This window comes from Rhinolophus ferrumequinum, chromosome 10 (genome assembly GCF_004115265.2).
Source record: "Rhinolophus ferrumequinum isolate MPI-CBG mRhiFer1 chromosome 10, mRhiFer1_v1.p, whole genome shotgun sequence".
In the NCBI taxonomy this organism is placed as follows: Eukaryota; Metazoa; Chordata; class Mammalia; order Chiroptera; family Rhinolophidae; genus Rhinolophus; species Rhinolophus ferrumequinum.
The window spans coordinates 74,685,497-74,698,425 of NC_046293.1; the positions used below are offsets into that span (position 1 = coordinate 74,685,497).

The following is a 12,929-nucleotide window of genomic DNA, read 5'->3' on the forward strand; positions in this document are numbered from 1 at the left end:
GGCATGGACATGCATGCTGCCACTATTTCTCTGTGTGGACTCCGAGATGCTATTTGCCCATCACTGGGAGAGGGAAGGAACACACACAGACTCACTGTTCGGGATGTCGGAGGAGCGGAAGGACTTGTGAGGGACACCATCTCCTGGATCGCCAGTCGGAGTTTTAAGCGGTGCAGAGGGTTGCTGATCCCAATTTCTCTCTGGATCTCAGTGTCTGATAAAGCAGACATTATGGCACCACTTTTTACGTTAGCTCGGCAGGCTGCCACGTACCAAGCAGGCATTCCTAACCAGAGCTGTTGGACAGAGAAAAAAATACGTACATTCATATAGTAATAATTAAAGTTTAGTGTCTCTTACGTACTAGGCATTATTCTAAGTAACCTGCATGTAAGAACCCTTTTATTGTCACCATCCTATGAGATAGAGGCTATTATTATTTTCCCTAGAGGAGACAGATGCACAGAGACATTAAGTAATTTATTAAAAAATACTAGCTAGGAAATGATGGAAATAAAAATTTGAAATCAAGTCCCTGGGGTCCACACTTTAACATCTATTTTTTATTATTAGGGATAAAAATAATAGTTGTACAACACTAAATCCCCCTTTGGGATTAGGACAAGAACAGCTACAAGCTGCATTTGGTCAATGTATTTTTTTTTTTTAAACGAATGTCTTCAATTTATAATTCTCCTTTGGAATTCTGAGTGCAGAGAAATTCTGTCACAGGAGACAGTTCTGCTACCTCCAGCCATGATTTTGGTCAAAGCTTGCAGTGTAGCTGTGCCACGTTACTCACATACCAACCTATTACACCATGTGACAGTTGTATGAACTTCGTTAGATGTTCTATATGAACACATTTTTGGAGAATGAAATATGCTAATGAAAGACACTAAAGATATAAACATCTAGAAAACGTTAATTAAAGAGTAACATGAATAATGCATTCGAAATGGGGGGTTCCGACTTCCCAACTGCAATACCCTTGAGAGGCAACTGAATCAGTAGTGCAATGAGGAGAGCACAGGATATGGCATAGCACCGGGTGGATACCAACCCACATGCATGTGCTGGCATCTGAATTACATCGACTTAACAGAGGAATATTCTCCCCACTTTCTACTCATCATGAGCTATAGGTGAGAAGCCATACTTCTTCCTTAGCTATGAGTCAGAAGTGGGGCACATGAAAGTGAACAGTTTAAACCTTGGTTTTTCAATGTCCAAAATACTGATATTTTTTTTTGGGGGGGTGCTATTGTATTTGTTGATATGAACCAATTGAGCAAAAGGAGAGAGAGCATTAGAGTGAGAAAAGTGAGAGAGGAAGAGAATGGAGAAAAACTAGACATCAGCAAAATATAATGCCAAAAGCGCTAGACCAAGAACCAGAAGGCCTGGACTGCGAGTCCTTCCCTGTCATTGGTGAGTCATATAACCCTCTAAACCTCAGCCTTATTTTTCCCATTTGTAAAATGAAGGGATTCAGCTTTATTATTCTAAAGCATTGTATTAGGCACCTTCTAAGACGGGTCCCGATGATCTCCTCCTCCTGATATTGCTGCTCTTGTGTAATCCTCTCTCTTTCAGTGTGGACTGGACCGAGTGACTTATTTCTAAGGAACAGGCTATGATGAAAGTGATGGGATGTCACTTTCCAGGTTAGGTCACAAAAAGACTGTGGCATCATTCCTGCTAATCCTCGCCCCACCCTTTCCTCCTGGAGTCCTCACCCTGCGAGAAACCAACTGCCATGTGAGTAGCCCAGTGGAGATGCCCACATGGCAAAGAACAGATGTTTCCAGCCAATAGCTAGCAAGAACTTGAATCACAACTAATGAAAACATGATACACTATTCTCCCCAAGTCAAGCCTTGAGATGACTCATGCCCTCGCTTAGGCCTTAATTGCAGCCTTGTGAAAGAGTTGAACAGAGGTCATAGCTAAGTCACATCCAGATTTCTAACCCATAGAAACCATGAGGAAAGTAAATGCTAAGTTTGGAGATAATTGGTTACATGGTAATAGATAACAAATACAGATATCCTTTTACTTAAAAAAAAAAATTACCATACTGGAATGCCACTTATCTCTGTAGGGGAAACAAACAAATAAACAAAAAGCCAAATTTCTGAGTCAGTGTGGCCTCACTGTGACTGATATAAAAGAAAGGAGACAGAGGATCTAAGTACAGTGCATGACTGAATCGTTTATACACTCTCCCAGCAGGTTAGGCACAAGGAATGGACCTTACCTTACAATTAGAGATGACCGAAGATGGGACTTAACTTCTTAGTTTATAAAGTCAAGTTGTTCAAAATAACTAAACATCTAAATATACCTTTGCTGGATCCTAATCATATTCTACCTCCTCTCTTCAAACAAGATATTTGGATTTTCACACACACACACACACACACACACATGCACGCGCGCGCACACACACATTGTGAAAATTTTGGATTTACCCAAATGCTTGCCAATACATTGTAACCAATGTCATCCCTGATTAGACTTTTAAGTTTTTGATATGGACTAATGACGTGAGAAACATCAGACTTACTTCTCTGCATGGTTCTTAGCAGGCTGTGCACACAGAAGGTGCTAACGGAGGTGAGAATTAAGAGTTCTCATTCACTGGATTACCCAACTCATTCATTTTGTTTATTCCATTTTCTAATTTGAGTCACATTAGGAAACACATTATGAGAACTTTTTGTGTGCTCAGGATAGGTTCAATTAGCACAGACTTAACTGCCTGTCATATCGTAGCCCTTTAATATCAGTAAATCTTTTTTATTTTTATTTTATTCTTTTTTTTTTTTTAAATCAAAAGGATTGTTCACCACTTGCCAAAATAGCAGCTAACTCTATCAGACTGTGGCTCATTTTATTGGAGTGGGACTGAACAAAGAACTGTTATCGATTTTGAGGTATGCTTCCTTAAGCATTTTGTCTTATGGTTGATTTTTAAAATATAGTAACTTTAAAGACATGTTTGGAAGAAGCAGCTCTGATTACTAAAATGCTAAAAATTCCCTGACTGATATGAGAGAATAAAATAAAGACACATGCCTCTTTCACGCAGTCCAAGAAAAATAGCAAAGCATGTTTTCACATCGATCTATATAGGACCATTTTTTAAACTAAAATGGGTTTTAATTTTTCCTCATTGGTAATTTGTCAGCTCTGGATATGACATGCTAATGAAGGTGGATGGTATAATTCCAAGCCATTGAAAACAATGAGTTCTAATCGCCTCTGCCAGGGAGGAAAAGCCTATATTCTTCTTTGCCCTGACTTTGGCATATCCTACTAGTAGCCTGCAGAAGCCCACTTTAGAGAACGGAATGGGAGGGGCACTGATCACTACTGATAAGTAGCATGAAGGGTCCCTCTGTGGTCAAATATGTACTTCCTTCACTGTCCCAGTCGGCTCCTGCTGCCACCCACCCTGTTAAGGTATTACTTAATTTTTCCAGACCCCTGTGTCGTGCAGGAAATGCTGAATATAGTCCTTGTTTCATTATACCATTCAGTTTAGACACAGATGGGAACAAGGGATAAGTCTTCTGCTTTTATTCCAAAACAATTTCCAAGTGTCTAACCCTAGCGGCTCCTAGGCTCTAGATAATTAGGTTCTGGAATTATACTACAAATAAAGGAATGGTTCTCTATGTAGTTAGGGGGCAGTAACATGTTGGATTACACAGAAGTGCTAAATTAAATATGGAGATTGCTCTCTCTGTAACCTGCTGGTGAGAAAGGACTCTGGACTGATGGCCTGGGACAAACGTTTTCTTGCAACAACAAAAGTGTGGCTCAAAAATCGTTTCTTCTCTTACTCTAGACATGAACAGGGTAGGATTTAGAGACACTTCCTTTTATCTCACTGGGCGCATCCTGCCACAATCACAAGAAAGCAAAAGAGTAAAATCATGATGTCCATGGGTCCCTAGATAAAGGAAATATGCCCTTTCTGAGCTATTCTAGGCTTTTGGAAAACTGACTTCAGGAACCTGCCTTCATCTGTCTCTCTGAAAAAAATATCACATTATTAGTGATTGATTTAAGAGCCTTCTGGTTGAATTCACTTACCTCTAGCCAGGCTACTACAGTGGGCCCATCCCACTGGGCAAAAGGTAATCCCTTTCTTCGAGCTTCTTCTAAAAGTTCATGCCTGAAGTACATAGCAAAGATTATTAGTCAGGCAATATGGAAAAAAGATGGCTGTGATTATTTTTAATTGCATTATTTAAAAAGAAATCCTTTATAAACTTTTTTATGAGATAATATAAAATAACAGAATTCCCTTTTCCTTTGAGTAATACATGCAAACCACTCAACTAAGAAGCTGAATTATATTATCAGCAAATATCTTATCCCTTAAATAAGAAAATGGCCCACATATTCAATCATATATTATAGGATGTAAATGCAGCTTCTTCCATCTGCCTTTCTTGCTTCTCCTTATTATTTCAATGGTAGAGAAAATGCCTGTATAGAGAGGCAAAAGATAAATTTGATCATTTTAGCCCCAAATGATGCACTTAATTATAGCATGCTCTCTGGGTCCAGGTGGCGACCCAATGAGTCAGTTCTTTGTCTAGACTACAAAATTACTTTTCATTTGAAGAGAACTCCAAGGTAAATTGACTTCCACGACAACAAAGCAATGTAAAGTGTGAAATTCAATAGCATACTTATTTTCATTTATAATCACTTCTGTTTGTAATGAAAGCGAAATACTTCAATGATAACAAATAGCTGTTTCTGACAACAAACAGTTGTAAAGAGCCTTGACAAATGCATCTTTAATCACTGTCCCTACTACTGAGCCTTTAGCATTGACATCCATTTACAACACCAGTTTGAGATTGCCATTATTGAAATAGCAAGTTTGTTTTCTTGAAACTCAAATTGATATATCCCTGGCCAGGACTATACTGGAAAATGTATTCTCTGTTCTTAGTATGCTTTGATCTTACACACAAATGATAAAACATGTACATATTTGCTTCATTTTGAATGTGTGTCATTTATGCTTCATTTTCGGAATCCATCAATATCATATATGAACTCCAAAATGAAGCATTTAATTATTTTCTATTATCAATTAATTAACTGCTTATCATGGCGGACTATAATATGTTAAAATACATAATCAATGATGCCTTTCAACATGGGAGATTTTTGTGTTTGCAGAGGATGCTACCAACAAAAATGCAGTGTGAAAAATAAGGAGAAAGACCAAAAATTGAACGTATAGTGGTTGAAGAGACACATAAATGAACTGCTGTTTCATTGAATGGGATGGCAAAGAAAGCATGCGTAAGTTCTGCAAGTAAGTTGTTCAGCACCCAGGAAAGGGAACAGCGACACTGGTGCCCTGAATCCAAATGAAAACTAGAAGGGTTGTCCTACCACCACTCAGTCCCTTAGGCTTCCCCGTGACATTCCTTCCCGAAAAGCAGATTCATTCGAATAGCCTAGACTCACTGTGACAGATACATTGATAGAAATGGGTTAAAGGGACCATCGGTGATTAACACCTGTGTGAACTGAGACCTGTGGAAATAGAGACACGGACACAGTTTTCCAGGAGACCCCTGGTTGTAAAGAAAAAGTAAACATATGAAACTGTCTGAAAACATAGTACTATATATAAATAGATCCTAATAATCAATGATGCACATTCAGAGTGTGAGGATTTTGGAAAATGGGCTAATCCCAATGGAAATAATTGGCAAAATCTTTGTGGCAACTGAGCTGGCTCTGAAGGGCAGGTACTAAGGACATGGGGATGGCATCCCAAGCAGGATAAGCAGTACAAGTGGAGGGGCAGAGGCAGGGCTGAGTGTGGAATATGTGCAAGAAAATTTACAGTAGACCCCCACAGAGCTGGGGATCATTAGTAAGAGTTGTGATATATTCATCAGGGAAAGGGGTACTTTCAGTTATGTGACAGATAGGTGAGCAGCACTGAAGCGGAAGAGACAAGTTGTTTTGTACATTTAGTTAAAAAGCAAGTAAATATGCCCTCAACATCTAGGAAGCACATCACATGTTCACAAGTGAATTATATGAGCTGTACAAAAGCCATTTTACTGAGAACATTTTAGTTGTGAAAGTTCTGACTAGAACTTTCCCAAAATACACCACATAAGCTAGAGTGATTCTGTTAAACCTTAAGTCAGATGATATAACTTCTCTGTTCTATGTTTCATCAATTAATCTCTGTGTCACTGAGAATAAAAGCCAAAAAGCAGCTGTTGGCATCCACCCTACACTCTTCATCTCTCCAACTCAACTGCCATCTTGCTCAGCAACACTGGTTTCCTTACTGTTACCTGGAAATCAGCCCAGGCCTTTTTCTGCCTCAGGACCTTTGCACCTGCTGTTCCCTCTGTCTGAAATTCTTGTCCCCTCCACCTCCACAAAGCTTACTCCCTCACATACTTTTAATCTTTACTCAAATATCACCTTCTCTTTGAATGTCTCTTACACTCCCTCCCATAACCTCCCACCAGACACTCCTTATCCCCATTCCTTACTTTGTTTTCATGACACTTCTAAAATGAGTGTCATTTATTCCTCAATCTGTCATCTCCCAATAGAAAATAAGTTCAAGAAGGACCAAAGTTTCATATATTTTGTTTAGAGGTGAATTTAAAGGATCTAGAACAAGGTTAGGCACAGAAGCTGTACGCAGTAAATAGTTGTGAATGTTGAACATGTCAGCCATTGTTTATATTCAGGTACTTCTTATTTCAGCAAGTTAAATCCCATAATGTATTTTTTTAGTCCTTTTTTTTTTTTTTTTTTTTTTTTTTTTTTTTTAGTCAGTTTGTCAGAACAGTACCCATTCCAGGTAATTCCAAGAGTCTGACCTGGTTTGGGATCCCTGAGGGGAATCTGGCTAAGAGCCCATCTAATGTGCTCAAATACCTCTATTCCCTTTCTGAAGAGAAACTCAATCATTCAGTTGTTTGGAAAATCATTGGCCCTTGAAAAAGTGTGTGTGTGTGTGTGTGTGTGTGTGTGTGTGTGTTTAAACACCCACTTTCATAACTTTAGTAAGAGTATGCAAAGATAATGAGATAAAGGAGCCCAAGTTCAGTGGATTCTGCTCTTTGATTCCCAGCTGGCAGGGCTAAAGCCCAAGTAGAGACCTCTGAGCTGACACACTTGCAACTGGATAGACGGGAAGATAGGAGGGGGTGGCTGGGTTTTACATCAGGACTGTGTGCTTTATGATGTCAGCATCACACCTCTTTTCCCTTAACCCAAGGGTAGTATCAGTGGTGCAGAGAAATGCATTGACATTCTCGAAGCAATATTACATTTAATTCTTCTTTCTTATACAAAAAAAAATCTGAACCATACAGAATTTATAAGAGACATGGTTCTGGGCATAATGGCTTGAGAGAGAAGCAATGTGACCAAAATAAAGCAACGCGGACGATGCTATAATAGTTGGAAATCACTGAGTTTAATACATGATGATTTCCTAACAAATCATGAAGGCTAAGGGTGGCATTCATTGTATGGGAGAATGCCTGCTGTCCTCAGACATTTGAGAGTTACCGTCAGAGAAATAGAGACCTGCACTGTTTCGGAAATACTAAAAACGCACAATTGATTTGGCTCAAACAGGCATTTTGGATATACTAGTGTCCTCTGTTTGGCTAGTCCATGTGTGGAAAGGTATGCATTCTCTCTGTACCCCAGAGTCAACTTGTTTAAAGGTCAAGTGACAGCTCTTCAAGAGAGATGCTGTGATCACTTTCCCCGGTACAAATTTGAGTCTGAAAAGAACGGTATTTCTATCCAGGTCTGAAGAAACATTTTTGTTTTCTTTTTATTTATGTATTATTATTTTTTTCTCCAATCTACTATTCCATCATACTTTCCCAAATGATCACTTATGCATCACTACCGTTATGGGCATATATAAGTTTTTTTAAGTTTTGGACTAGATTTTAGAGGCCATCAGTACCACTTCCTTTTAGAGGATGTGTAAGGCATAGAGTTGTCGTCGCCTGTGTGAAAACTCAAAAAAGAAAAGCAGTAATTGTAAGGGAAAGGCCATTTGGAATCAGAACTGCTGAGTCATTGAGTATTGTCAAGAACTACTGTCTGGTCTGCAATGAAGAATGCTGTTGGATCCTCCAAAGGCCTCAAACTCTCTTGATGTAGGTCTCAGCGAGTTATTGCAACAGGAATGTGACACGTTAAGAAGGTCCAACACATGTGTGAGTAAAATTTGCAAGTCCATTCATCAATGAGCAGAGGGAAGCCCATGCTTGCTATGCCTGATCCGAGGACAGGAACAAAGTGTGGGCACTCTAGTAATAACCAGGCCTGAGGATTTCTAGATAAAGAATCAACAGTATCTAAAAAATGTAAATAAGGCAAGAACATTTGCCTGGCTTGTAGTGTCTAACTCTTAATCCAGACTAATTTGAGCAATTATGATTTTGTTTAAATGACTCTCAATCCAAATGGAAGTGACTGGCTCCTTTGGTTTAGGTTTTATGTCGCCCTTCAATTATGACAGCTTTGACTTAATTGGTGGAACATGCTTGTATTTGTAAGCCATGTTTCTGCCACACTAAATCATGTCCTCATGCCTCCCCATCTAGTCTTCCCACTCACTTTATCTTGATTTTTCAGGATACAACAAAAATAATTCCTCTCTGAAGCCATCCTTCCCTAACTACCGAGGCAATATTTACTATTTCCTTTTACGGGCTCCATAGTACTAAGCAATCTACCCTAGAATACCTTTACATTTTTTTGAGTCAGATATTTGATTGATTTTATTCTTTGTTTGCTGAAGGCAAAATCTGGCCCATAATCGGTCTATAAAAATCAGATGCCTGGCTGTCTAACCAACTCAGTTAGTTCCAGGCATACAAACTCCCAGTTCTCATGCCCTTAGAGTAGGCGGGAACAACTTGTAAATCAACAAATTAAATAAAATGTTAAACTCAGAGATGAAGCTTTATCTGTTACTCAAAAAAGTCATAGACCATGGGGGCAGTTAAGTCTCTCCCACATTCTTCCCAATGTGGATGGTTCATCGTTCTCAGTGAGAAGAGACTTTATTTTCAGACTATTTAGCCTAGGGTGCTATTTTGGGACTGCCAATTTGTGATCTGACTATCTAAATACCACACAATACCATGTCTTCTGTCACTGGGGGTGGCCGTTTCTTTCAGACACCTTCCACTTAATGCCTGTCCATTTCCCCTTCATACTTTTTATTTCTTCTTCCTTTATTTTTTATTTTTACTGCCACCATACTTTTTCCTCAGCCTTTTAATTTTTCTCTCTGTCTCTCGGCTTCTTGCCCTTCCAATACCCTGCTATGAAAAAAAAAAATCTGCCATCATAGCAGAGCAAGCAATACAGTGGTCTCTAAAATTAGATGGCTTGGGGTGTTTTCCCAGTGCTCTCTCATCACAGCTGTGCATCCACAGACAAGTCTTTACCTTGTTTTGCCTCAGTTTCCTCATCTGTAAATGATAACAGTGCTGACCTCAGAGGGTTGGCATGAGAGTTAAATAAGAACACATATATAATGTGATTACAACAGTGACTTGCACAAAGGAAATAACCAGTGTACGTGAACTATTTGTCACCAGGACACTATCTTTTGAAAATCTCCAATGGTTCCTCAAATGTCCAAAGGGTAATCCTGGATTACAAACTGGATTACAAAGACTAATTTAGTCTGCATTTACCTTTCTTTATCTCATTTTCCCTTACTTTTAGCCAGAATTAAAAAACAAACAAACAAACAAACAAACAAAACCTTATTTCGGTAAATAATTTGCATATGACTAATTCCATCTTTGCAAGTACTATTTTCCAGAGCTGGTAAGTTCTTTCCCTTCTTCTTTGACTATCAAAATCTTACTGTTTGCCTAAATCATGGCCCTCTCTTTTATTTTGTGATCATCTCAGGCCATACTGACTCTTTTATCCTTGAAAATCTGAAAATGTATAGTAAAGCATATAGTAAAGCATCATCATAGAGACTGGATTAGAGCTTTATTCACGGGCCGCATGTCCCACCCAGGACTCTACAGTCCTGGAAATGAGAGTCTGCTCTTTCATTGACAGTGCACTTTTCTTTGCATGATCTAGCCAAGAGTATCTTTTGAAAGACTGCTATATTGTAATCCACAAAACTCTCAGTACTGGATCCTTGATCATAGGACAATTTTTAAGTATTCTCCATTTTGGTTGCTATCCAACTACTTATTGAATCTTAAAAAGGAGTACGAATTTTGCTTAGTAATTAGCCAGGTTAGCTGCAGAAAGAGATACAAGTGCCCTCGCTAACATTAAATATTTTGAAAATTGATTACTACTACAGCTTCTGTTCAAACCCCTATTTGTCCATGGCAATGGACTCCCAGAGTCTGTCTTAGCTTTGGGATTCCCCTACCTGCCATTCTTTTTCCAACTTCCAGTGAGACTTACCTATACACAATTATTTCTGTAAGACTTGCCTGTTTAAAAACCTCCCCTTGTCCTGAAAATAAAGGTCAACTATCTTAGTGTGGCTAAAATGACCTTTTGTGACCTGTCCCCTGGCAGTCTCTCCAGCTTCGGCTCAATCAGTACTGAAGTACTTGTCATTACCTAAATACCTCATACCTTTGTATGTGTCTTTTTCTCCTGCCCGGAACACCCTTCTTTGCACCATTGCCATTGCAGATTCATACTTACCCATCAGCCACAGCTCATGCATGCCTTACCCTTCCTGTTAAGATGTCAAGACCTCTCCCAGGCAGAATTAATTTTCTCTTCTACACAAATATGATAACTTGTATATATGCCAGTTATTAACACTTATTATAAAGTGTAAAATTTTACTTAAATGTAATTTACTCTCATTTAAAATTTTACTTAAATGTAATCAAATTGTATTGCAATTTAATACAGTGAGCACTATAATATTGATCTAATGTGCTCTCTTATTCATCTGAACCACTTCATATTCTTCTGAGATATAACATCACAGTTTGAAAGAGCAAAGTTCCATATGCAGACAAATTAGGGTTTGGATCCCAAGTAGTAATAACTAAAATACACTTGTCACTTACTACGTGTGAAGCACTATCCTTCGTACTTGTTATGTATAATTCACTTAATCTGTACCACAATGCAGTAAGATATATACTGATACACATTTCCAGATGAGGACACTGGAGAATGAAGGCCACTGGATCAGAGTCAGCGAGTGGCAGAGCCAGAATTCGAGCCCCGACGACCTGGCCACAGAGTCAGCTCTCTTAACCCCACACTATCCGTTAGCTAATTAGCCTCTCTAAACTTTTCATAACTGAAAAAGGATAGTAACACCCACCTCATTGTTAGTATTGAACGAAATGATATTCTCCCACCTTTATTTCTGCTCTTATTCATTTATATTTAGAAATGGCCTACATTTATTTGACCTCCTGGCATTTAATATATATATACATCTAGTGTTTACCCTTTCACTATCACACATTTCAGTCCTCAACACTGTAAGAGAACAAAGGAGCCCTGACTTTTCTTTTGTTGCTCCTCCCTAACAACAGGTTCTGTGTTTTGGGCAGAGGAAGGAGGGTGGCCTCATGTGTAAAATCAGGATGGAAAAGCTGCATTTGTTGTCATTTGTTTCAGTTCAATTGATTTTCTGTAATGGTAATACAAAGTAATTCTCTGGTTGAAAAAAACTTATCTTTAGGGCTTATAAATAAGTGCTTAGTTATTGATAGAACCAGAAGGAATAAATATATGGCTCAATAAAAAACAAAACAAAACAAAACAAAAAAACAAGAATAAAAGTCAAATTACTTGACATTTGAATCTACTTCTTAACAGTGTAGCACACAGAATAAATCTGCCTAACATGATACTAACAGTAAATTTACATAGATCCCACGCCTTATTAATTGTAAACTGTCTCTTGTTCCATTAAAATTCAACAATCAGGAAGGTAAACAGGATATGATCTCCTCAAATTTCAACCCGAAAATGGGCTATCATTTTATCATTCAGAAACCCACACCTGTTGATAAATTCTGTGAAAATAAAAGATACATATTTGAGAAATGTTTGAAATTCTGGTCAGCAAATGTCAACAAAGTATGGTACCACTTAAATTTTTTTTTTAATATCTGCAAGCTGAAAATGTGTATCTTAATTAACATAATTATTCTAAACTGAATTATATATCTCAGTCAGCTGCTTCAGAACATTGATTACCTAAACATACATATTTAGCTCCATAAAATGAAGACTTTCAAATCCAACATTAACACAGTTGGCTTGAGTGTGAAAGCACAGCACACTGGGATTTTGTGTGTGTGCAAGTGTAAGAGTATGTTTTGTGAGTCCTGTAATAGCACATTTTCACATGCAGTGCATATGAAAGTCCATTACACATTTAAGTAGTATTTATTTAGACTCTAAGAACACATGGGAAGATTGTTTAGAACTGAAAAGATCTGATTACATTAAACCCAGAGTTCATTCATACTGAAACCTTTTTTTCTTCAAGCTGCTCTGAAATGGAGGGCACAGTTTCAGAAAATAAATTGAATTTATTTCTGAATTTGACTTGGGTTACATCATTTCTTTACTCACTTTATTTTGAATTTAATCACTTTCAGAACCATTAAAAATGTATAAACATACACACACACACACACACATACACACGCACAAATGTGTTAGAACAATAAATTACTCATGTTGTTATTGAGAACTAGAGGAGCATGTGTTACTTTCCATTAAACAATTTCACTTTTGCAAGACAGTGGTCTGTTTTCCCAGTCACTTCCTGATGGTAAATTGGAGACTTACTAGAGGAATACTGGTAAATTTTCAGGTTATTTGCATACCATTTAGACTAGATT

The 12,929-nt window shown here is 38.1% G+C and overlaps 1 protein-coding gene across 29 annotated transcripts in view; it reads right to left on the reverse strand.

The window, feature by feature from the left end:
• The window catches only part of PPFIA2 (PTPRF interacting protein alpha 2), a 458,316-nt gene that overhangs the window by 34,240 nt on the left and 411,147 nt on the right, over positions 1-12,929 (reverse strand). For all 29 annotated transcript variants that reach the window (XM_033117052.1, XM_033117051.1, XM_033117061.1 and 26 more), the window contains 2 exons: positions 4,105-4,186; positions 96-296 (listed from right to left, as the gene is read on the reverse strand). In XM_033117052.1, coding sequence (XP_032972943.1) covers positions 96-296; positions 4,105-4,186 — 283 coding nt within the window. The remainder of the gene's footprint in view (positions 1-95; positions 297-4,104; positions 4,187-12,929) is intronic.